The 26,358-nt window shown below is 45.5% G+C and overlaps 1 protein-coding gene across 1 annotated transcript in view; it reads right to left on the bottom strand.

Annotated features, from left to right (window-relative positions):
- Positions 1-26,358, bottom strand: part of rft1 (RFT1 homolog) — a 77,936-nt gene that overhangs the window by 15,136 nt on the left and 36,442 nt on the right. Inside the window, exons 6-11 of the mRNA XM_068052243.1 lie at positions 17,746-17,880; positions 13,802-13,880; positions 9,978-10,028; positions 5,571-5,701; positions 4,473-4,617; positions 16-121 (exon numbers count right to left, since the gene is read on the bottom strand). Coding sequence (XP_067908344.1) covers positions 16-121; positions 4,473-4,617; positions 5,571-5,701; positions 9,978-10,028; positions 13,802-13,880; positions 17,746-17,880 — 647 coding nt within the window. The remainder of the gene's footprint in view (positions 1-15; positions 122-4,472; positions 4,618-5,570; positions 5,702-9,977; positions 10,029-13,801; positions 13,881-17,745; positions 17,881-26,358) is intronic.

Here is a 26,358-nt window from a genome sequence, read left to right as displayed (position 1 = left end):
GCCTCAGCCACTCACCTGTCAACTTCCTCCTTACTCATTGCAGCAAATGTGAAACATTCGGTCACTCCATTAACAGCTAGAAGTAGCACGTAGGCACAATAAGAACGCAAGAGACTTGGACCTAGAGAGAAACAGCAAACCATTACATCTCATCCCCTTTTCCAAAGCCCTCCTCCCACAATATACACAAGTGCTAGGAAGAGTTTCAGGAACAAAGGTCACCTTCCAATGCTTCCCCAAAGTGACTTCTCCACATCAGTGCAAGGCAGAGGGTTATTTGACTGGGTTGGGGACTTCAATATCCATCATCAAGAGTGGCTCAGTAGCATCACAACTGACTGAACCCTAAAGGACATGCCCACCGTAGACACAGTCTAGCAGCTATCATAGCTGAACCTGATCTTTTCCTGAACCCAGGGGAAGGAATGTTTACGGGTGCAGAACTCACTGATTTCTGCACAACATTGTGCCTAGTTAAGGAAGTTAAAACACTAGCGCTGTCGCCAACACTAACAACTTGTATTTATATAACAGCTTTAATGCAGGAGAGGCAGTGGTGATGTCACTGGACTAGCACTCCAGAGATCCATGGGTTCAAATCCCACCATGGCAGCTGGTGGAACTTAAATTCAATTAATAAATCTGGAATTAAAAAGCTAGTCTCAGTAACAGTGACCACAAAACCATTGTCGATTGTTATAAAAACCCAACTGATTCATTAATGTCCCTTTAGGGAAGGCTTACATGTGACTCCAGACCCACAGCGGTGGTTGACTCTTAACTGCCCTCTGAAATGGCCGAGCAAGCCACTCAGTTGTGCCAAACCACTAAAAAGAAGCCTAAAAGGAATGAAACCAGACAGACCATCCAGCTTCGGAAACAACGGCAAACCCAGCCCCATTGACCCCACAAAGTCCTCCTTGTAACATGTGGCGACTTGTGCCAACATTGGGAGAGCTGTCCCACAGGCTAATCAACCAACAACCTGACATGGCCATACTCATGCAATCATACCTTTCAGCCAACGTCCCATACCCTTGGGCATGTCCTGTCACACTGGCAGAGGTGGCAGCACAGTGGTACGCAGTCAGGAGGAAATTGCCCTGGCAGTCCTCAACATGGGATCCGGACCCCATGAAGTTTCATGGCATCAGGTCAAACATGGGCAAAGAAACCTTTTGCTGATTACCACCTACCATCCTGCCACCGCCCACCCCCCCCCCCCCACAGCTGATGAATCAGTACTCCTCCATGTTGAACATCACTAGGAAGTACAGAAGGTGGCAAGGGCACAGAATGTACTCTGGGTGGGGTCTTCAATTTCCATCAAGAGTGGCTCAGTAGCACCACTACTGACGGAACTGGCTGAGTCCTAAAGGACATACCTGCTAGACTGGGTCTGCTGCAGGTGGTGAGGGAACCTCATGGCATGGCATAACCCAACTCTACTATTACCATCAAGCCGGGGGATCAACCCTGGTTCAATGAAGATTGAGGGAGGGCATGCCTCAAAATGAGGTGTGAAGCTACAACACAGGACTACATGCATGCCAAACAGCAGCAGCATGCAACTGACAGAGCTAAGCGATCCCACAATCAACAGATCAGGTCTAAGCTCTGCAGTCCTGCCACATCCAGTCGTGAATGGTGGGGGGCAATTAAACAAATAATAGGAGGAGGAGGTGGCTCCACAAATATCCCCGACCTCAATGATGGGGGAGCCCAGCACATCAGTGCAAAAGAAAAGGCTGAAGCATTTGCAACAATCTTCAGCCAGAAGTGCCAAGTGGATGATCCGTCTCGGCCTCCTCCTGAACTCCCCAGTATCACAGATGCCAGTTTTCAGCCAATTCGATTCACTCCACATGATATCAAGAAAAGGATGAAGGCACTGGATACTGCAAAGGCTATGGGGTCTGACAACATTCCAGCAATTGTGCTTAAGAATTGTGCTGCAGAACTGGCTGTGTCCCTAGCCATGCTGTTCCAGTAGAGCTACAGCACTGGCATCTACTCGACAATGTGGAAAATTGCCCAGGTAGGTCCTGGACACAAAAAGCAGGACAAATCCAACCCGGTCAATTACCGCCCCAACAGTCTACTCTCAAACATCAGCAAAGTGATGGAAGATGTCGTCGACAGTGCTATCAAGCAACATTTACTCAGCAATAACCTGCTCACTGATGCTCAATTTGGGTTCCGCCAGGACCATTCAGCTCCTGACCTCATTACAGCCTTGGTCCAAACATAGAGAAAAGAACTAAACTCCAAAAGGTGAGGTGAGAGTGACTGCCCTTGACATCAAGGCAGCATTTGATCGAGTGTGGCATCAAGGAGCCCTAGCAAAACTGGGGTCAATAGGAATCAGGGGGAAAACTCTCCACCGGCTGTAGTCATACCTAGCACAAAGGAAGATTGTTGTGGTTGTTGCAGGTCAATCAACTCAGCTCCAGGACATCACTGCAGGTGTTCCTCAGGGTAGTGTCCTCGGCCCAACCATCTTCAGCTGCTTCATCAATGACCTTTCCTCCATTATAAGGTCAGAAGTGGGGATGTTCGCTGATGATTGCACAATATTCAGCACCATTCACAACCCCTCAGATACTGAAGCAGTCCATGTCCATAAGCAGCAAGACCTGGACAACATTCAGGCTTGGGCTGATTGGTGGCATGTTACATTCGCACCACACAAGAGCCATGCAATGATCATCTCCAACAAGAGAGAATCCAACCATTTCTCATTGGCATTACCATCGGCCACCAACATCCTGGGGGTTACCATTGAACAAAAACTGAACTCGACCAGCCATATAAATACTGTGACTACAAGAGCAGGCCAGAGGCTGGGAATTCTGTGGTGAGTAACTCTCCTCCCGAATCCCCAAAGCCTGTCCACCATCTACAAGGCACAAGCCAGGGGTGTGATGGAATACTTTCCATTTGCCTGGATGAGTGTAGTTCCAACAACACTCAAGAAGCTCGACACCATCCAGGACAAAGCAGCCCACTTGTTTAGCACCCCATCCACCACCTTCAACATTCAACTCCTTCCACCACCAATGCACAGTGGCAACAGTGTGTACCATCTACAAGATGCACTGCACAACTCACCAAGGCTCCTTCAACAGCACCTTCCAAACCTGCGACCTCTACCACCTAGCAGGACAGAAGCAGCAGATGCATGGGAACATCACCACCTACAAGTTCCCCTCCAAGCCACACACCATCCTGACTTGGAACTATATCAGCATTCCTGCACTGTCACTGGGTCAAATTCCTGGAACTCCCTTCCTAACAGCACTGTGGGTGTACCTATACCACATGGACTGCAGCGGTTCAAGAAGGCGGCTCACCACCATTTTCTCAATGGCAATTAGGGATGGGCAATAAATGTTGGCCTGGCCAGCAAAGCCCACATCCTGTGAAGGAATAAAAAAGCCGTAAAGTGCTTCATAGGAGCATTATCAAAGAAAATTTGGCACTGAGCCACATATGGGGATACTAGAAAAGGTGACCAAAATCTTGGTCAAAGAGGTAGACAAAGGATGAAAGAGAGATAGAGAGATTTACAGAAGGAAGTGCAGAGCTTGGGACCAAGGCACTGCCAATGGTGGAGCAATTAAAATTAGGGATGTGATAAAAGGCCAGAATCAATACATAAACAACAAATAAAAAAGGTTACCAAGATTTCTCAGCCCAGTACCAAATGAGAACAGCCAGTGACCCAACTCTGCATTTTAAATCCATTTTGGAGTAAAGTCCATGCATAATATAGACTCCGAAATGTAAATGATATTTAAAACGGCAGCACTTGAGCAGGAACTTAAGGATTCTCCATCATACCCCATCATCCCCCACCCCTGCCATTACTCGTCCTTCTGTCCTCGACCAGTACTCTGCAGTTCACCAGCTTCAGTGAGAGCATCATTTACTTGTGGAACGTGGGACGAAGATTTCTTTCAAGACCCATCTTTTGCATCATCAAACATCTCAATGCATTCCACGCGTGAACTTATTTCAACAGCACCTCTCTCCCCCACAGAGAAGGACAAGAGCTGTACTGTTGTGGGACCACCACCAAGTCACACGCCATCCTGCCTTGGAAATATAATCACCATCCTTCACTATCACTGGATCAAGCTCCAGGAACTCCCTCCCCAACAGCACTGTAGGTGTACCTACACCACATGGACTGCAGTGGTTCAAGAAAGCAGCTCACCACCACCTTTGTGAGGGCAATTAGGGATGGGCAATAAATACTGACCTAGCCAGCGACACCCACATCCCCAAGAATGAATTCTGAACAATTACTTCTGAATTGTCGTGCCTGACCAGTTAATGACCAATGTTAAGCAAATTAAACAAAAGCTACTGATGTGGTTCTTGTGAAGTTGCACAAATTGCACCTCTTGGAATTACACAAAATGGTGAGTAGAAGTAAAGCACCTTAACACACGCACAAAGAGCAGTACCTAGGCCAGAGCTCAGCATCGATCCACCATAGATATCCAGGGCCAGCTGGGAATAGGAATAACCAAACACAGTGATGGTCAGTCCAATCAACAGCACCAGCTTCAGAAGCATCTCCAGAACAGTTGCTGCCATGGAAACATCCTCCTGGCAACCAAACAGGAAGTTTAGTGAATAATTTATTCTTCCTAAATCGGCAGCTATTTGTACAAGAACTCATTCTGAAGTACGGAAGGAGGCCATTCGACCCATTGTGTCTGTGCTGGCTCTTTGAAAGAGCTATCCAATTAGTCCCACTCCCCCTGCTCTTTCCCCCCATAGCCCTGCAAACATCTCCCCTTCAAGCATTTATTCTATTCCCTTTCGAAAGTTACTATTGAATCTACTTCCATCGCCCTTTCAGGCAGCGCATTCCAGAATAGTCTTCTGGCACCATGCCATACCCAAGGAGAATTAGAAGATTGTGCCGAAAACTGCCACTCTTTCCACCCTTGCAGCATCTAGGATGCATCCCATCCAGACCGGGTGACTTTTTGTTACTTTGAGCGCTGCCAATTTTTTAAAATACCTCCTCTATCTACTAACCCTATCCAATATGGGCGGCACAGTGGCGCAGTGGTTAGCACCGCAGCCTCACAGCTCCAGCGACCTGGGTTCAATTCTGGGTACTGCCTGTGTGGAGTTTGCAAGTTCTCCCTGTGTCTGCGTGGGTTTCCTCCGGGTGCTCCGGTTTCCTCCCACATGCCAAAGACTTGCAGGTTGATAGGTAAATTGGCCATTATAAAATTGCCCCTAGTATAGGTAGGTGGTAGGGAAATATAGGGACAGGTGGGGATGTGGTAGGAATATGGAATTAGTGTAGGATTAGTATAAATGGGTGGTTGATGGTCGGCACAGACTCGGTGGGCCGAAGGGCCTGTTTCAGTGCTGTATCTCTAAACTAAACTAATATCACTATTTCCTCCTCCCTTACCGCGACATTGGTAGAATCCTCTTCTTTACTGAAGATGGATGCAAAGGACTCATTTATATCAGTACAGTAACAGCCCTGAGACACCACAGCACAATGCAGTACAGTACCTGCAGCAGCAACGCATTACCTGCTTCTGGTGTCCAACGTCCTTTCCTCGCTCAAGCACTTTAGCAAAGAAAATATAGAAGCTCTCCTCAATGGGAAGGAAGAGGAACCTGGCCACCAGCGACCCCAGGTTATTCACAATGTCATACACGCCTGCACCAAAAAGCATCTGGTGAGAAGCCAACCCACCAAAATGGAAACACTTGGTCTGCAGCTACCTTGTAAGTGATAAGGTTATTACTAGTAAGGTTTTGTTTTAATTAGTGTAATTTATTAATAATTACGAATTAGAATAGTGCTGTTTGGACACAGTGAGGCTGTGAGTTGTGTGTGAGGGATTTTACTGACTAGGGGAAGGAGGTGCTCTTTGCAGTCTTTCTTTTTTCTTTTAAAATATTTAACATCCAAATTAATTAATTAAATAGAATACAGATGGCTAGGTAGGTGATGTGTTGCAGCTGTAGTATGTGGGAGCTGGTGGATGCCGGTGCAATCCACAGTGACCACATCAGCAGCAAGTGTTGGTTGCTCAGGACCTTCGGCTCAGAGTTGACGAGCTGGAGTCTGAGCTGCGGACACTGCGACACATCAGGGAGGGGGAGAGTTACCTGGACACTGTTTCAGGAGACAGTCACACCTCTTAGATTAATTACATCAAATTTGGACCGTAGTCAGGGACAGAAGGGTGTGACTGCGAGTGAGGCAGGTATGGGGATCCAGAATTTAGCTTTGGAGGAGCCTCAGCCAGTGCCCTTATCCAATAGGTACGAGGGCACAGGCTGCAGGGAGGATGAGCGAACTGACCACAGCACCGTGGTTCAGAGTGCCATTCAAGTGGGGGGAGAAAAAAGAGAAATGTAGTAGTAATAGGGGATAGCATAGTTAGGGGAATAGATACTGTTCTCTGCAGCAAAGACAGGGAGTCCTGAAGGCTGTGTTGCCTACCTGGTGCCAAGGTTAAGGACATCTCTTCTGGGCTGGAGAGAAACTTGGAGTGGGAGGGGAAGGATCCAGTTGTCGAGGTCCACGTAGGTATCAACGACATAGGGAGGACTAGGAAAGAGGTTCTGCTGAGGGACTATGAGCAGCTCGGGGCGAAATTAAAAAGCAGAACCACAAAGGTAATAATCTCCGGATTACTACTTGAGCCATGTATGAATTGGCATAGGGTAAATAAGATTAGAGAGGTAAACGCATGGCTCAAAGATTAGTGTGGGAGAAATGGGTTTCGATTCATGGGGCACTGGCACCAGTACTGGGGAAGGAGAGATGCTGTTCCGTTGGGACAGACTTCATTTGAACCATGCTGGGACCAGTGTCCTGGCGAATCATAACTAGAGTTGTAGATGGAACTTCAAACTAATTAGTGGGGGGGATCAATTGAAGGGAAGTTTAAAAAAATCAAAAAGGAACGAGAGAGCAGAGGTGCAGGGTAGTGACGAGGCGAATGGTAATCAAAATATGACAGGAAGGGGTAGAAAATATAAGCAGAAGAGTGCATCAGAAATTAGAACCAGAATGAGTAATAATGGCAAAAAGTCAAAGCTTAAGGCTCTTTATCTGAATGCACGCAGCATTTGTAACAAGATAGATGAGCTGACGGCACAAATAGAAATTAATGAGTATGGCTTGATAGCTATCACAGAGATGTGGTTGCAGGGTGACCAAGACTGGGGACTCAATATTCAAGGATATTCAACGTTCCGGAAAAATAGGCAAAAAGGAAAAGGAGGTGGGGTAGCTTTGTTAATAAAGGAAGGGATCTGCGGTGGTGAGCAGTGATATAGGTGCAATAGATCGTGATGTGGAATCAGTTTGGGTGGAAATAAGGAATAGCAAGGGGAAGAAGTCACGGATGGGAGTGGTCTATAGGCCCTCGAAGAGTTGCCTCACTGTAGGACAAAGTATAAATCGGGAAATAATGGAGGCATGTAAGAAGGGCGCTACAATGGTCATGGGTCATTTTAATCTGCATATTGACTGGACAAATCAGATTGGCAGAGGTAACATGGAAGACAAACTTGTAGAATGCATCAGGGATTGTTACTTAGAGCAATACGTTGCAGAACCTACCAGGAAACAGGCTGTTTTAGATCTAGTAATGAGGTAGGATTAATAAGAGATATCGTAGTTAAGGATCCTCTAGGGTGTAACGACCACAACATGGTGGAATTTCAAATTCAGTTTGAGGGCGAGCAACTCGGGTCTCAAACCAGTGTCCTCAACTTATACAAGGGCAATTACAGAGAGATGAAGAAAGAGTTGTCTAAAGCGGGCTGGGAAAATAGACTAAGGGGAAGATCAGTGGCAGATATTTAAGCAGATATTTCATAACGCTCAGCAATATTTATCCCGGTCAAAAAGAAGGACGCAATGAGAAGGATGAACCACCCGTGGTTAACAAAGGCGGTCAAGGAGAGTATCCAATCAAAAACTAAGGCATGCAAAGTGGCGAAAACTAGTGGTAGGCCAGAGGATTGGGAATTTTTTTTTTTTTTTTTAAAAAGGAGCCAGCAGCAGATGTCTAAAAAGCTAATAAAGAGGGAGAAAATTGATTATGAAAGTAAATTGGCAAGAAATATAAAAACAAACAGCAAGAGTTTCTAAAGGTATATAGAAAGAGAGTAGTTAAAAAGTGAGCATGGGACCCTTGGAGGATGTGACTGGAGAATTGATAACGGGGAACAGGGAAATGGCAGATAAATTAAACCAATATTTTGCATCGGTCTTCACAGTGGAGGACACTATAAACATCCCACAGATATCATGAGCAAGGAGCTAATGGGAGGAAAGATCTGTAACAGTCTCTGTCACGAGGGGCAAAGTATTTGACAAATTAATGGGACTAAAGGCAGACAAGTCGTCAGGACCGGATGGCCTACATCCAAGGGGAACCAACAGATGTAATGTATTTAAATTTCCAGAAGGCATCGATAAGGTGCCACATAAAAGATTATTGCACAAGATAGGAGCTCACTGTATTGGGGGTAATGTATTAGCATGGATTGAGGATTGGTTAACTCACAGAAGACAGAGAGTCGGGATTAATGGGTCTTTTTCAGGTTGAAAAGACGTAACTAGTGGAGTGCCACAAGGATCAGTCCCAGGGCCTCAATTATTTACTATCTATATTAATGACTTGGAGGAGGGGGCAGAGTGTAATATATCCAAATTTGCTGATGATACAAAAATAGGTGGGAAGGCATGTTGTGATGAGGACACAAAGAATCTGCAAGGGGATATAGATGGGTTGAGTGAGTGGGCAAAAACTTGGCAGACGGCGTTTAAAGTAGGAAAGTGTGAGGTCATGCACTTTGGTAGGAAGAATCAAAAAGCAGACTATTATTTAAATGGAGAGAGACTTCAAAAAAAGTGCAGCACAGAGGGATCTGGGTGTTCTTGTGCATGAAACACAAAAAGTTAGCATGCAGGTGCAGCAAGTAATTAAGAAGGCAAATGGAATTTTGGCCTTTATTGCTAGGGGGGGGTTGGAGTTTAAAAATATGGAAGTCTTGTTACAACTGTACAGGGTGTTGGTAAGGCCGTACCTGGAGTACTGTGTACAGTTTTGGTCTCCGTATTTAAGAAAGGATATACTGGCAATGGAGGCAGTTCAAAAGAGATTCACTAGGCTGATGATTGATGAAGGAAGGGCAGTGGATGTTGTCTACATGGACTTCAGTAAAGCCTTTGACAAGGTCCCTCATGGCAGACTGGTACAAAAGGTGAAGTCACACGGGATCAGAGGTGAGCTGGCAAGATGGATACAGAACTGGCTCGGTCATAGAAGACAGAGGGTAGCAGTGGAAGGGTGCTTTTCTGAATGGAGGGCTGTGACTAGTGGTGTTCCGCAGGGATCAGTGCTGGGACCTTTGCTGTTTGTAGTATATATAAATGATTTGGAGGAAAATGTAGCTGGTCTGATTAGTAAGTTTGCGGATGACACAAAGGTTGGTGGAGTTGCAAATAGCTGTATGCAGTCTCTGATGAAACGGTTGCTGCTCTACACCAGAGAATAGTCTGAAAAATCACAGCACACAACCAGGCCACCAGCCCGTCTCAACAGGTGAGATATGCGGTTCCTCAAGATCCATTCATTTTTCTTTTCAGGGATCATTATCAACCTGACCCTTGACCCAGAGGAACCCACTCTCCCCATCCAACCAGGAGTGACTTAGTGACCAGTGAACTCCACTGCATTAGGGAGTTGTGCTCCCTCCGGACCGCACTGGGGTGCCTTTGCTCCCTCCGGCTCTGCTCTGGAGTGTTGGCTGAAATTATGCGTTCAGTTCCTGCCATCCTGGGCTCACAACTTTGAGTCAGATTCAGTAAAACAGAGGAGCATCTCTACTAGCACTACTGCTCACCTTTGTAATAAAGTCTGCAAAATTCAACTGGACAGACTATGCCAAGAAAATAATGAACACACCTTGATCTCCAAAATTTAACGCATTTAGAAAAGTCATGACATATCGTTCACCTGCAATAAAAACAGAATATTGTTTAGAATAAAGGAAATTTAACATCCTGCCACAAACACCAGGATTATTTGTGGTCTTCCAGTAAATATATTCAGATTCCATTCACACAATCCTCCAGTCAGAAGTTCGGGGCTTCCGGGTGCTTTCAAACATACTAGGTATTTCAGAGTCAGTAAGCAGCGTTCAGGAACATAAGAATTAGGAGCAGGAGTAGACTATACAGCACCTCAAGCCTACTCTGCCATTCAATACAATCATGGCTGATCTTCGGCCTCAACTCCACTTTCCCACATGCTCCACATATCCCTGGATTCCCTGAGAGATCAAAAATCTGTCTATCTCAGCCTTAAATATACTCCACTATGGAGTATCCACAAACCTCTGGGGTAGAGAATTGTAAAGATTCATAACCCTCTGGGTGAAGAAATTTCTCCTCATCTCAGTCCTACATGATCAACCTCCTATCCTGAGACTGTGTCCTTGCATTCTAGATTCCTCTGCCAGGGGAAACAACCTCTGTGTCTACCCTATCCAGCCCCTTCAGAATCATGAATGCTTCAACAAGTTCACCTCTCATTTTTCTGAACTCCAGAGTATATGCTCAATTTATTCAGCTTCTCGTCAAGGGATAATCCTCTCATTCCAGGAACCAATCTAGTGAACCTTTGTTGTACCGTCTCCACTGCAAGTATATCCTTCCTTAAATGTGGAGACTAAAACTGCGCGCAGTATTCCAGGTGTGGTCTCACCAAAGCCTTAACAACTGTAGCAAGATTTCCCCTTGCAATAAAGGCAAACAAGACATTTGCCCTCCTAAGCGCTTGCTGTATCAACATGCTAACTTTGTGTTCCTTGTACGAGCACACCCAACTCTCTCTAAACATCAACATTTAAAACTTTCATGCCTTTTAAAAAAAATTCTGCTTTTCTATTCTTACTACCAAAGTGAATAACTTCACACTTCCCCACATTATGCTCCATCTGCCACCTTGTTGCCTACTGACTTAACCTGTCTCATATCTCTTTGCACTCCTCTCACGGCTTACATTGCCAGCTAGTTTTGTATCATCAGCAAACTTAAATAAATCACTAAAATAAAAGCAAAATACTGCAGATGCTAAAGCTGAAATTCCCTTCACACCCTGCCTCCTGTGAGGACTCCATTCCATTCTCCCAGTTTCTCCGTCTCTGACGCATCTGCTCTGATGTTGCTACCTTCCATGACAGCGCTTCTGATAGGTCTTCCTTTTTCATCAACCAAGGATTCCCCCCACTGTGGTTGACAGGGCCCTCAACTGTGTCTGGCCCATTTCCCGCACCTCTACCCTCACCCCTTCCCCTCCCTCCCAGAACCGCGACAGGGTTCCCCTTGTCCTCACTTTCCACACCATCAGCCTCCATATCCAAAGGATCATCCTCCGCCATTTCCGCCACCTCCAGCGTGATGCCACTATCAAACGCATCTTCCCCTCCCTTCCCCTATCAGCATTCCGAAGGGATCATTCCCCCCGCGTCACCCTGGTCCACTCCTCCATTACCCCCACCACCTCGTCCCCTTCCCACTGCACCTTCCCCTGCAATCGTAGGAGGTGCAATACCTGCCCATTTACCTCCTCTCTCCTCACTATCCCAGGCCCCAAACACTCCTTTCAGGTGAAGCAGCAATTTACTTGCACTTCTTTCAACATAGCATACTGTATTTGCTGCTCACAAAGTGGTCTTCTCTATACTGGGGAGACCAAACGCAGACTGGGTGACTGCTTTGCGGAACACCTCCGCTCAGTCCGAAAGCATGACCCCAAGCTTCCGGTTGCTTGCCATTTCAACACTCCCCCCTGCTCTCATGCTCACATCTCTGTCCTGGGATTGCTGCAGTGTTCCAGTGAACATCAATGCAAGCTCGAAGAACAGCATCTCATTTACCAATTAGACACACTACAGCCTGCCGGACTGAACATTGAGTTCAATCATTTCAGAGCATGATGGCCCCCCACCCACTTTTTACTTTTATTTTTAGTTATTTTTTCTTTTTTTATTATTTTTTTATTTTATTTTATTTCATCTTGGTTTGTTCAGTTTGCTTACCCACTGTTTTTTTTCATGTCTGTACTTGCGGCTGTTCAGTTTTCAGTCCGTTAACACCCTATCTGGACTAATGCTTTGTCTTTCAACACAACATTAACATATTGTTTGCCTTTGCTCCAGTTATTCTCTGTGACCTTGTCCTATCTACACCTTCTCCTTTGTTATCTCTTGCCCCACCCCCACTTTACTTGCTTAAAACCTTTCACATTTCTAATATTTGCCAGTTCTGAAGAAGGGTCGCTGACCTGAAACGTTAACTCTGCCTCTCCCTCCATATATTCTGCCAGACCTGACCAGCATTTCTTGTTTTTATTTTAGATAAATCACTCTTGGTTTCTCCATCTAAGTCACGAGTATAGATTGTAAATAACTGAGGCCCCAGCACCGATCCTTGCAGCACTCCACTAGTTAGAGCCTGCCAACTTGAAAATAGCCCGTTTATCCCCGCTTTCTGCTTCCTGTTTGTTAACCAATCCTCTATCCATGTTGATATATTATTCCCAACTCCATGAGATCTTATCTTGTCTATTAATCTTGTGTATGGCCCCTTATTGAATGCCTTTTGGAAATCCAAGTGTACAATTGTCCTGGCCAATATTTATCCCTCATTCAACACCACAAAAAAACATTATCTGGTCATTGCTGTTTGTGGGATCTTACTGTGTACAAATTAGCTGCTGCATTTCCTACATTACAACACTTCAAAAGTACTTCATTGGCTGTAAAGTGCTTTGGAACATTTGGTGGCCGTGAAAAGCGATATATAAAGCGGCGCAGTGGTTAGCACCCCAGCCTCACAGCTCCAGGGACCCGGGTTCGATTCTGGGTACTGCCTGTGCGGAGTTTGCAAGTTCTCCCCGTGTCTGCGTGGGTTTTCGCTGGGTGCTCCGGTTTCCTCCCACATCCAAAAGACTTGCAGGTGATAGGCAAATTGTCCGTTGTAAATTGCCCCTAGTGTAGGGAGGTGATAGGGAATATGGGATTACTGTAGGGTTAGTATAAATGGGTGGTTGTTGGTCAGCACAGACTCGGTGGGCCGAAGGGCCTGTTTCAGTGCTGTATCTCTAAATAAAAGTAAAAAATAAAAAATAACCCTTTCATAAAATTATGTTGACTTTGTCTGATCATACTATGATTTTCTGAGTGCATTAAGACTTTCTTAATAATAGATTTCAGCATTTTACCGATGACTGATGTTAGGTAAACTGGCCTGTAGTTCCCCGTTTTCTCTCACCCTCCTTTCTTAAGTAACAGTGTTACATTTGCTAACTTCCAATCCACTGGGACCATCCTAGAATCTAGGGAATTTTGGAAAATCATAGCCAGTGCATCCACAATCGCTGCAGAAAGCTTTTTTAAAACGCTATGATGTAAACAATCAGGTCCTGGGAATTTGTTGGCATTTAGTCGCTTAAGTTCCTCCAATATTTTTTCTCTGCTGATATTAATTACTTTAAGTTCCTCACTCTTACGTGTTCCTTGGCACCCTCTATTTCTGGTATGTTATTTGTGTCTTCTACTGTGAAGTATTTGTTCAAAGTCTGTGTGTTGGAGTGGCAATATCACATTTCTGCACTGTTAGAGATAATGTAAATATGGAGAGACATGTACAGAATAGACCTACAGCTTTATTATAGGAGATGAATAGTTTAAAACCATTTGACCTCTGCCCCCAACCTATTCGCACCTTCTGTCAGGATCTGTTTGAAGAAGGATTGTTTGTAGAAGGACCAAGTTAGTGTGGCCAATCTCGGATCGATGACAGGCTGAAAAATGAAAATTAGTCAGCAGGAATACATTTATATAAAAACAGACAAGACATTAAAACTGCTCCCAACCAATCAGATGTGTAGCCTGGACATTTTATGTCACTTGGTTAGCAACATCATCGAGCAAAATTCCAATCTGTATGGCTACAAATCACATTCTCCAGCTGAGGGTGATAAACGATTCATCACTGTTGCTAAAATGTCTAAGCTGAGGGCAACAGGGATACACAGCTCAGCTGTTCCTCTCACCACTTCCAAACTGTGGGTGTTACAATAAATTAAATATCAACTGGAAACAGGCACTAAGATCATTTCAAGATTGCCTAACATTCCACGCTCCAACACCACTGTAATAACCATTAAACCAGTACGTTTCATCACTCCACAACCGTTCATGCATTAAATGCAAATGAGAAATTTTATTTATTTTATTTAGAGATACAGCACTGAAACAGGCCCTTTGGCCCACCGAGTCTGTGCCAACCAACAACCAACCATTTGTACTAATCCTACATTAATCCCATATTCCCGACCACATCCCCACCATTCTCCTACCACTTACCTACACTAGGGGCAATTTACAATGGCCAATTTACCTATCAACCTGCAAGTCTTTGGCTGCGGGAGGAAACCGGAGCACCCGGCGGAAACCCACGCGGTCACAGGGAGAACTTGCAAACTCCGCACAGACAGTACCCAAAACTGAACCCAGGTCACTGGAGTTGTGAGGCTGCGGTGCTAACCACTGCGCTACTAAATTTCTTTCAGAAACTAACATTTTGCAATTCAGTAGATGAGTAATTTGAGACATGACGTGTGGGGAGTGTAGCTCGGGAAGAACGGGTGACTTTGGACTTTCCAAAGCTCTCCACCACTCAGGGTTTTCCTCACCTCATGTCTGGGTCTGTTGTATTCTCATTGATGAGAGATTGAGCGCTGTGACTAGTTAACAACTCCATGATCATTGTATCATGTGACTTGCAGAATGGTAGAAGGTGAATTCTATGGATCTTGCTCTATTGTTTAGTTGCAGGACTTTGGGCAAACTGGTGAGGGATAGGGCCAGTTAAAAAGTTTGCTGGTATGTGATAGAGCAAACCTTCTAACTAATACGCTGTAACATGCCCACAAATGGGAGGAGTTTCACTGAAATACAAAAAACTCAAAACTGAAAACAGTGCAGCATAAAACGGAAGCGGGGCAGTAGTGCAATACAGCAGCAGTGTAACATAGTACAGGAGACAGCAGCAGTGCAGAGTACAGGAAAGGCACAGCAATGCAGCACAACAGCAGTGCAACATGGTACAGGTGCAGGGCAGCAGTGTGGTGCTGTGAAGGTATTATTATAGGCTGGTCAGTCTGACCTCAGTGGTGGACAAATTATTAGAATCAAGTCGGAGAGATAGGTAAACTGTCACTGAGAAAGGCACGGATTAATCTGGGATAGTCAGCATGGATTTGTTAAGGGAAGGTTGTGTCTCACTAACTTAATTGAATTTTTTGAGGAAGTAACAAGGAGGATTGATGAGGGCAGTGCAGTAGATGTGATCTACATGGATTTTAGTAAGGCATCTGACAAGGTCCCACAAGGCAGGCTGGTCAGAAAAGTAAAAGCCCATGGGAAACAGTGGAATCCAGTGAGCTGGATCCAAAATTGGCTCAGTGACAGGAAACAAAGGGTAATGGTCGACGGATGTTTTTGCGAATGGAAAGCAGTTTCAGTGTTGGGTCCCTTGCTGTTTGTGGTATATATTAATGATTTGGGCTTAAATGTGGGAAGCATGATTGGGAAATTTGCAGAAGACACAAATGTTGGCTGCCTATTTGATAATGAAGAGGATAGCTGTAGACTCCAGAATGATATCAATGGTTTGGTTGAGTGGGCAGAAAAGCAGCAAATGGAATTCAATTTGGAGAAGTGTGAGGTAATGCATTTGGGGAGGGCAAACAAAGTGAGGGAATACACAATAAAGGGGAGGATATTGAGAGGGGTAGAGGAAGTGAGAGACCTTGGAGTGCAGGCCCACAGGTTCCTGAAGGTGGCAGGACAGATAAAGTGGTGAAGAATGCATATGGAATGCTTTCCTTTATTGGACAAGGTACAGAATACAAAAGCAGGGATGTAATGTAGGAACTCTATAAAACGCTGGTTAGGCCACAGCTGGAGTATTGCATACAGTTCTGGTCACATTACAGGAAGGACAAAATTGCTCTGGAGAGTGTGCAGAGGAGGTTTACAAGAATGTTGCCAGGGCTTGAAAGTTGCAGCTATGAGGAAAGATTGGATAGGCTAGGGGTGTTTTCCTTAGAACAGAGGAGGCTGAGGGGTGACTTAATTGAGGTGTACAATTTTTTTAAAAAAATTCATTCATGGGATGTGGGCATCACTGGCCAGGTCAGCATTTATTGCCCATCAATAATTGCCCGAGAAAGTGATGGTGAGCTGCCTTCTTGAACCGCTGCAGTCCATGTGAGGTAGGTACACCCCAGTGCTGTTGGGGAGTTCCAGGATTTTGACCCAGCGACAGTGACAGAATAGCAGCTTATTCGGAAGCAGAGAGTGCGAGCGAGTGATCAGCTGGGAAGGTCAGTTTCAACTTAAACTTAATTTCCTTTTGTTTTCGGCGGACCAGGGGGCTTCTGGGTAAGTAAAAACCTATATATTTGGGCTGTTTCTGAACCCGAGACACTACACGTGTAGTGTCTCCCAGCCGCCCTCCTCCTCTAACCAAAAAAAAAGGACTCGGTGGTGTGTAGATAAGGTAAGGCTTTTTCTATTTCTCTTTTTTTTTTACCGTGTGATTGGTAAAAACTTTTGGTTCCTTTTTCATTTATCTAAGTTAAGACTAAGTTAAGCTTAAGATTAAAAATGGCAAGACATCTCAGAACCATGTTATGCTCCTCTTGCTCAATGTGGGAGCTCAGGGACACGGCTGATGTCCCTGACTCCTTCACGTGCAGGAAGTGTGTCCAGCTGCAGCTCTTGTTAGACCGCATGACGGCTCTGGAGCTGCAGGTGGACTCACTTGGAGCATCCGCGATGCTGAGGTGGTCGTGGATAGCACGTTTAGCGAATTGGTCACACCGCAGATTAGGATTGCTGAGGGAGAAAGGGAATGGGTGACCAAAAGGCAGAGAAAGAGCAGGAAGGCAGCGCAGGTGTCCCCTGCGGTCATCTCCCTCCAAAACGGGTATACCGTTTTGGATACTGTTGAGGGAGATGGCGCACCAAGGGAAGGCAGCAGTAGCCAGGTTCATGGCACCGTGGCTGGCTCTGCTGTTCGGAAGGGCGGGAAAAAGAGTGGAAGGGCTATAGTCATTGGGGATTCGATTGTAAGGGGAGTAGATAGGCGGTTCTGTGGTCGAAAACGAGACTCCCAAATGGTATGTTGCCTCCCAGGTGCACGGGTCAGGGATGTCTCAGATCGGCTGCAGAACATTCTGAAGGGGGGGGGTGAACAGCCAGTTGTCATTGTGCACATAGGCACCAATGATACAGGTAAAAAACGGGATGAGGTCCTACAAGCAGAATTTAGGGAGTTAGGATTGCTCAGGATTGCTACCAGTGCCACGTGATAGCCAGAGTAGAAATAAAAGAATAGTCAGGATGAATGCGTGGCTTGAGAGATGGTGCAGGAAGGAGGGGTTCAGATTTTTGGGACATTGGGACCGGTTCTGGGGGAGGTGGAACTATTACAAATTGGACGGTCTACACCTGGGCCGGACTGGAACTCCGATTAGTAATCAATCAGTGATGGTAGTGAGGGTGCGTGGTGCACAGGGCAGTGAATGGTTACTGCGGGCAGTAGTGAACCGTCAGCAGGGGCTGTGGTGAGCGGTGAACAAGGACCACATCACTTACCTGATGGTGGAGACATTTAGGCAGTAAGTCACTCACTGTTGAGAGGGGGAAAGATTTCCTTTGTGCTTCCTGTGAACCAATAAACTTCACAAAATACAGCACGTAACAAGCGAGGAGGCAGCTCGAGTACAACAGCTGTCAGAGAAAGGAAACGGTCGGATTAACATCGGTTTACAGTTTACAGCAGCCTATTACAGTGAACAAATCAGAAACAAGCCGCTTAGCCCAACATCATCCACCCCCCGACGTTGGCCTCCCTATCCCACCACCCCCACCACCCTCCAGCAGGAGTCCCCCACTCAGCCAAATGTTGCCAACCACCCACCTCCCCGACCGAGCATTGCAACCATTCACCTGCACAGTGTCTCCAACCGGTGTCCAGGGACAGGGTAATGACCGAAATGGCTGCCTCCTGTGCTCTATGACACTGACATCGCTGCAGGGGCTGACTTTGTTGCAAGATTGTAATGAGGTTGGAAGCAGAGTGGTCCTGGCAGAACCCAAAGCAAGTATCTGCCATTCTAGTGAGACACAGGAACATAGGAGCAGGAGTAGGCCATTCAGCCCGCTCCGCCATTCAATACGATCATGGCTGATCATCCACTTCAATGCCTTTTTCCCACACTATCACCATATCCCCTTATGTCATTTGTATTTAAAAATCAGTCAATCTCTGCTTTAAACATACTCAATGACTGAGCTTCCACAGCCCTCTGGGGCAGAGAATTCCAAAGATTCACAACCCTCTGAGTAAAGAAATTTCTCTTCATCCGTGTCCTAAGTGACTTCCCCCTTATTTTTAAATTGTGTCCCCTGATTCTAGACTCCCCAACCAGGGGAAACATCTTACCTGCATCTACCTTGTCTATCCCTTTAAGTATTCTGCAGGTTTCAATGAGATCACCTCTGATTCTTCAAAACTCTAGAGAATTCAGGCCCAGTTTCCCCAATCTCTCTTCTTAGGACAGTCCCACCATCCCGGGAACAAGTCTGGTGAACCTTCGTTGCACTCCCTCTATGGCAATAATATCTTTCCTAAGGTAAGGGGACTAAAACTGCACACAGTACTCCAGGTGCTGTCTAACCAAAGTTCTATACAACTGAAGCAAGACTTCACTTCCCCTGTACTCAAATCCACTTGCGATAAAGGCCAACATACCATTAGCCTTCTTAATTGCTTGCTACACCTGCATGTTGGCTTTCAGTGACTTATTGACAAGGACACACAGGTCCCTTTGTACATCTGCACTTTCTAATCTCCTACCATTTAAGAAATACTCAGCACATCTATTCCTCCTACCAAAGTGGATAACCTCACATTTTTCCACATTATATTCCATCTGCCACCTTCTTGACCACTCACTAAGTCTTTCCAAATCCCCCTGAAGCCGCTTTGCATCTTCCTCAACACACATTCCCACCTAATTTTGTGTCATCCGCGAACTTGGAAATACTACATTTGGTCCCTGCATCCAAATCATTGATATATATTGTGAACAGCTGGGGCCCAAGCACTGACCCCTGCGGTACCCCACTAGTCACGACCTGCCAACACGGGAATGACCCATTTATTCCTACTCTGTTTTCTACCTGTTAACCAATCCTTCATCCATGCTCATTTTCGGGAGCAGCGTGTGAGCGAGTGAGCAGCTGGAAAAGTCAGTTTGAAAGTAAATTTAATTTCCTTTTGTTTTTCGGCAGAGGCCAGGGGGCTGCTGGGTAAGTAAAACACTATATATTTGGGCGGTTTCTGAACCCGAGACACCACACTTGTAGTGTCTCCCACCCGCCCTCCTCCTCTAACCAAAAAAAAGGACTCGGTGGGGTGTTTATAAGGTAAGGCTTTTTCGATTTCTCTGGTTTTATTGTGATTGGTAAAAACTTTTCGTTCCTTTTTCATTTAACTAAGTTTAAACTTAAGATTAAAAATGGCAGGAGATCTCAGACCCGTATCATGCTCCTCTTGCTCAATGTGGGAGCTCAGGGACATGGCTGATGACCCTGGCTCCTTCACGTGCAGGAAGTGTGTCCAGCTGCAGCTCTTGTTAGACCGCATGACGGCTCTCGAGCTGCGGATGGACTCACTTTGGAGCATGCGCGATGCTGAGGAGGTAGTGGATAGCACGTTTAGTGAATTGGTCACACCGCAGATTAGGATTGCTGAGGGAGAAAGGGAATGGGTGACCAAAAGGCAGAGAAAGAGCAGGAAGGCAGCGCAGGAGTCCCCTGCGGTCATCTCCCTCCAAAACAAGTATACCATTTTGGATACTGTTGAGGGAGATGGCTCACCAGGGGAAGGCAGCAGTAGCCAGGTCCATGGCACCGTGGCTGGCTCTGCTGTTCCGAAGGGCGGGAAAAAGAGTGGAAGGGCTATAGTCGTAGGGGATTCGATTGTAAGGGGAGTAGATAGGCGGTTCTGTGGTCGAAAACGAGGCTCCCGAATGGTATGTTGCCTCCCAGGTGCACGGGTCAGGGACGTCTCAGATCGGCTGCAGAACATTCTAAAGGGGGAGGGTGAACAGCCAGTTGTCATTGTGCACATAGGCACTAATGATATAGGTAAAAAACGGGATGAGGTCCTACAAGCAGAGTTTAGGGAGTTAGGAGCCAAGTTAAAAAGTAGGACCTCAAAGGTAGTAATCTCAGGATTACTACCAGTGCCACGTGATAGTCAGAGTAAAAATGAAAGAATAGTCAGGATGAATGCGTGGCTTGAGAGATGGTGCAGGAAGGAGGGGTTCAGATTTTTGGGACATTGGGACCGGTTCTGGGGGAGGTGGGACTATTACAAATTGGATGGTCTACACCTGGGCCGGACTGGAACCAATGTCCTTGGAGGTGCTTTTGCTAACGCTGTTGGGGAGGGTTTAAACTAATGTGGCAGGGGGATGGGAACCAATTGAGGTCAGTTGACAGTAAGGAGGTAGTAACAAAAGCCTGTAAGGAACTAGATAATGAAGTCAGTGTGACTAAGGGGAAGAGCAGGCAGGGAGCAGATGATGAATATAAAGGGACTGGTGGTCTGAGGTGCATTTGTTTTAATGCAAGAAGTGTAGTTGGTAAGGCAGATGAACTTAGGGCTTGGATTGGTACCTGGGAGTATGATGTTATTGCTATTACTGAGACTTGGTTGAGGGAAGGGCATGATTGGCAACTAAATATCCCAGGATATCGATGCTTCAGGCGGGATAGAGAGGGAGGTAAAAGGGGCGGAGGAGTTGCATTACTGGTCAAAGAGGATATCACAGCTGTGCTGAAGGAGGGCACTATGGAGGACTCGAGCAGTGAGGCAATATGGACAGAACTCAGAAATAGGAAGGGTGCGGTAACAATGTTGGGGCTGTACTACAGGCCTCCCAACAGCGAGCGTGAGATAGAGGTACAAATATGTAAACAGATTATGGAAAGATGTAGGAGCAACAGGGTGGTGGTGATAGGAGATTTTAATTTTCCCAACATTGACTGGGATTCGCTTAGTGTTAGAGGTCCAGATGGAGCAGAATTTGTCAGGAGCATCCAGGAGGGTTTTCTAGAGCAGTATGTAAATAGTCCAACTCGGGAAGGGGCCATACTGGACCTGGTGTTGGTGAATGAGCCCGGCCAGGTTGTTGAAGTTTCAGTAGGGGACTACTTTGGGAATAGTGATCACAATTCCGTAAGCTTTAAAATACTCATGGACAAAGACGAGAGTGGTCCTAAAGGAAGAGTGCTAAATTGGGGGAAGGCCAACTATACCAAAATTCGGCAGGAGCTGGGAAATGTAGATTGGGAGCAGCTGTTTGAAGGTAAATCCACATGTGATATGTGGGAGGCTTTTAAAGAGAGGTTGATTAGCGTGCAGGAGAGACATGTTCCTGTGAAAATGAGGGATAGAAATGGCAAGATTAGGGAACCATGGATGACAGGTGAAATTGTGAGACTAGCTAAGAGGAAAAAGGAAGCATACATAAGGTCTAGGCGGCTGATGAAAGACGAAGCTTTGAAAGAATATCGGGAATGTAGGACCAATCTGAAACGAGGAATTAAGAGGGCTAAAAGGGGTCATGAAATATCTTTAGCAAACAGGGTTAAGGAAAATCCCAAAGCCTTTTATTCATATATAAGGAGAAAGAGGGTAACTAGAGAAAGGATTGGCCCACTAAAGGACAAAGGAGGAATGTTATGCTTGGACTCAGAGAAAATGGGTGAGATTCTAAACGAGTACTTTGCATCGGTATTCACCGAGGAGAGGGACATGACGGATGTTGAGGTTAGGAACAGATGTTTGATTACTCTAGGTCAAGTCGGCATAAGGAGGGAGGAAGTGTTGGGTATTCTAAAGGGCATTAAGGTGGACAAGTCCCCAGGTCCGGATGGGATCTATCCCAGGTTACTGAGGGAAGCGAGAGAGGAAATAGCTGGGGCCTTAACAGATATCTTTGCAGCATCCTTAAACACGGGTGAGGTCCCGGAGGACTGGAGAATTGCTAATGTTGTCCCCTTGTTTAAGAAGGGTAGCAGGGATAATCCAGGTAATTATAGACCGGTGAGCCTGACGTCAGTGGTAGGGAAGCTGCTGGAGAAGATACTGAGGGATAGGATCTATTCCCATTTGGAAGAAAATGGGCTCATCAGTGATAGGCAACATGGTTTTGTGCAGGGAAGGTCATGTCTTACCAACTTAATAGAATTCTTTGAGGAAGTGACAAAGTTGATTGATGAGGGAAGGGCTGTCGATGTCATATACATGGACTTCAGTAAGGCGTTTGATAAGGTTCCCCATGGCAGGCTGATGGAGAAAGTGAAGGCGCTTGGGGTCCAAGGTGTACTAGCTCGATGGATAAAGAACTGGCTGGGCAACAGGAGACAGAGAGTAGCAGTAGAAGGGAGTTTCTCAAAATGGAGACGTGTGACCAGTGGTGTTCCACAGGGATCCGTGCTGGGACCACTGTTGTTTGTGATATACATTAATGATTTGGAGGAAAGTATAGGTGGACTGATTAGCAAATTTGCAGACGACACTAAGATTGGTGGAGTAGCAGATGGTGAAGGGGACTGTCAGAGAATACAGCAGAATATAGATAGATTAGAGAGTTGGGCAGAGAAATGGCAGATGGAGTTCAATCAGGGCAAATGCGAGGTGATGCATTTTGGAAGATCCAATTCAAGAGTGAACTATACAGTAAATGGAAAAGTCCTGGGGAAAATTGATGTCCAGAGAGATTTGGGTGTTCAGGTCCACTGTTCCCTGAAGGTGGCAACGCAGGTAAATAGAGTGGTCAAGAAGGCATACGGCATGCTTTCCTTCATCGGACGGGGCATTGAGTACAAGAGTTGGCAGGTCATGTTACAGTTGTATAGGACTTTGGTTCGGCCACATTTGGAATACTGCGTACAGTTCTGGTCGCCACATTATCAAAAGGATGTGGATGCTTTGGAGAGGGTGCAGAGGAGGTTCACAAGGATGTTGCCTGGTATGGAGGGCGCTGGCTATGAAGAGAGGTTGAGCAGATTAGGATTATTTTCATTAGAAAGAAGGAGGTTGAGGGGGGACCTGATTGAGGTGTACAAAATCATGAGAGGTATAGACAGGGTGGATAGCAAGAGGCTTTTTCCCAGAGTGGGGGTTTCAATTACTAGAGGACACGAGTTCAAAGTGAAAGGGGAAAAGTTTAGGGGGGATATGCGTGGAAAGTTCTTTACGCAGAGGGTGGTGGGCACCTGGAACGCATTGCCAGCGGAGGTGGTAGATGCGGGCACGATGGATTCTTTTAAGATGTATCTAGACAGATACATGAATGGGCAGGAAGAAAAGAGATACAGAACCTTAGAAAATAGGCGACATGTTTAGAGAGAGGATCTGGATCGGCGCAGGCTTGGAGGGCCGAAGGGCCTGTTCCTGTGCTGTAATTATCTTTGTTCTTTTGTTCTTTGTTCATATATTACCTCCTATCCCATGTGTTTTAATTTTGCTAACCAGCCCCCATTTGCGGTCTTTATCAAAAGCCTTCTGAAAATCCAAGTATACCACGTCCACCGACTCTCCTTTATCAATTCTGTTAGCAACATCCTCAAAAAACTCCAACAGATTCGTCAAACATGATTTCCCATTCATAAATCCATGTTGACTATGCCCAATCAGATCATTATTATCCAAGTGTTCATTTATCACATCCTTTAGAATAGATTCTAGTATTTTCCCTACTACTGATGCAAGACTAACAGGTCTGTAATTCCCTGTTTTCTCTCTCCCTCCCTTCTTAAATAGCGGGGCGACATTTGCGACCTTCCAATCTGCAGGAACCACTCCAGAATCTATAAAATTTTGGAAGATGATCACCAATGCATCCACTATCTCCATAGCTACCTCTTTCAACACTCTAGGATGTAGAATATCAGATCCTGGGGACTTATCAACCTTCAGCCCCATTAATTTCTCCAAATATAACCTTCTTACTAATACTAATTTCCTTCAATTCCTCATTCCCCCCACCTCAATCCCTTGGATCTCTAATTCTGGGAGATTTCTTATAAAAACAGAAGAATAGGAGCAGGAGTAGGCTATTCAGCCCTTCAAGCCTGCCCCGCCATTCAATAAGATCATGGCCGATCTGTCCCAGGCTTTAACTTCTCTTTCGGGCCTGCTCCACATACCCCTCAACTCCCCAAGATTTCAAAAATCTATCTACTTCCTCCTTATGTACATTTAGTGACCTAGCCTCCAACTCTCTGAGGTAGAGAATTCCAGAGATTCACCACCCTCTGAGAGAAGAAATTCCTCTGCATCTGTTTTAAATGTATGCCCCCTTATTCTGTAACTATGTCCCCTAGTTCAAGATTCCCCCACCAGTGTAAACATCTTCTCAACATCTACCCTGTCAAGCCCCCTTAAAATCTTATATATTTCAATAAGATTACCTTTCATTCTTCTAAATTCCAATGAATAAATGTCTAACCTGTTTAGCCGATCTTGATAAGACAACCCCTTCATCCCAGAAATCAGCCTAATGAGCCTTTTCTGAACTGCCTCCAATGCCAGTATATCCTTCCTTAAATACGGGGACCAAAACTGTACACAGTACTTCAGGTGTGGCCTCACCAACACCCTGTACAGTTGTAACAAGACTTTCCTATTTTTAAACTCTAACCCCCTAGCAATAAAGGCCAAAATTCCATTTGCCTTCCTAACTACTTGCTGCACCTGCATGCTAACTTTGTGTGTTTCATGTATAAGAACACCAGTATTTTGTAGTCTTTCTCCATCAAAAAATAATAATCTGTCTTTTTATTCTTCCTACCAAAATGGATGTCCTCACACTATCCCACATTGAACTCCATCTGCCAAGTTTTTGCCCACTATCTATATCCCTTTGCAGATTCTTTGTGTCCTCATCACAACATGCCTTCCCACCTATTTTTGTATCGTCAGCAAATTTGGATGCACTACACTCTGTCTCTTCCTCCAAGTCATTAATACAGATAGTAAGTAGTTGAGGCCCTAGGACCAATCCTTGTGGCACCCCACTAATTACGGCTTTCCAACCTGAAAAAGACCCATTGATCCCAACTCTCTGCCTTCTGTGCATTAGCCAATCCTCAATCCATGCCAACACATTACCCCCAATACCCTGAGCTCTTATTTTGTGCAATAACCTTTTATGTGGCACTGTATCGAACGCCTTCTGAAAATCCAAATACACTACATCTCCCGGTTCCCCTTTATCCACTGTTTGTTATATCCTCAAAGAACTCTAACAAATTTGTCAAACATGATTTCTCTTTCATAACACCATGTTGACTCTGTTTGACTGCATTATGTTTTTCTAAACGTCCTGCTATTTCTTCCTTAATAATGGACTCTCGCATTTTCCCAATGATAGATGTTAAGCTAAATGGTCTATAGTTTCCTGCTTTCTCCCTCCTTTCTTGAATAGGGGCGTCACATTAGCGGTTTTCCAATCCGCTGGTACGCTACCGGAATCCAGTGAGTTTTGGGATATTATGACCAATGCCTCCACCATCTCTGCAGCCAGTTCTTTTAAAACCCTTGGATGCAGGCCATCAGGTCCTGGCAACTTGTCTGTCTTTACAACCTCAAAGGTAGTAATCTCAGGATTACTTCCAGTGCCACATGTTAGTGAGTATAGGAACAGGAGAATAGACCAGATGAATGCGTGGTTGGAGAAATGGTGCAGGAGGGAGGGATTTAGATTCCTGGGACATCGGGACTGGTTCTGGGGGAAGGTGGGACCTGTACAAGTGGGACAGGTACACCCAGGCAGGACTGGAACTGATGTCCTCACAGGGGCATTTGCTAGTGCTGTTGGGGAGGATTTAAACTAGAATTGCAGGGGGTTGGGAACCTGAGCGGGGAGACTGAGGAGGAGGAAACAAGGATAGAAATGAAAGACGGGAAACAAAAGACAAAAGTGGAAGGCATAGAAATTTCGGGCAAGAAACAAATAGGGCCATAGTCTGAAATAATGGTAAGATGACTAAGAATGTTAAAAAGACAAGTTTAAAGACATTGTGTCTCAATGTGCGGAGTATTCGCAATAAAGCAGGTGAATTAACCACGCAAACAGATGTAAATGGATATGATATAGTTGCGATTACGGAGACATGGCTGCAGGG

Source organism: Heterodontus francisci, chromosome 19 (assembly GCF_036365525.1).
Source record: "Heterodontus francisci isolate sHetFra1 chromosome 19, sHetFra1.hap1, whole genome shotgun sequence".
Taxonomy (NCBI): domain Eukaryota; kingdom Metazoa; phylum Chordata; class Chondrichthyes; order Heterodontiformes; family Heterodontidae; genus Heterodontus; species Heterodontus francisci.
This window is presented reverse-complemented; position numbering and strand designations above follow the sequence as displayed.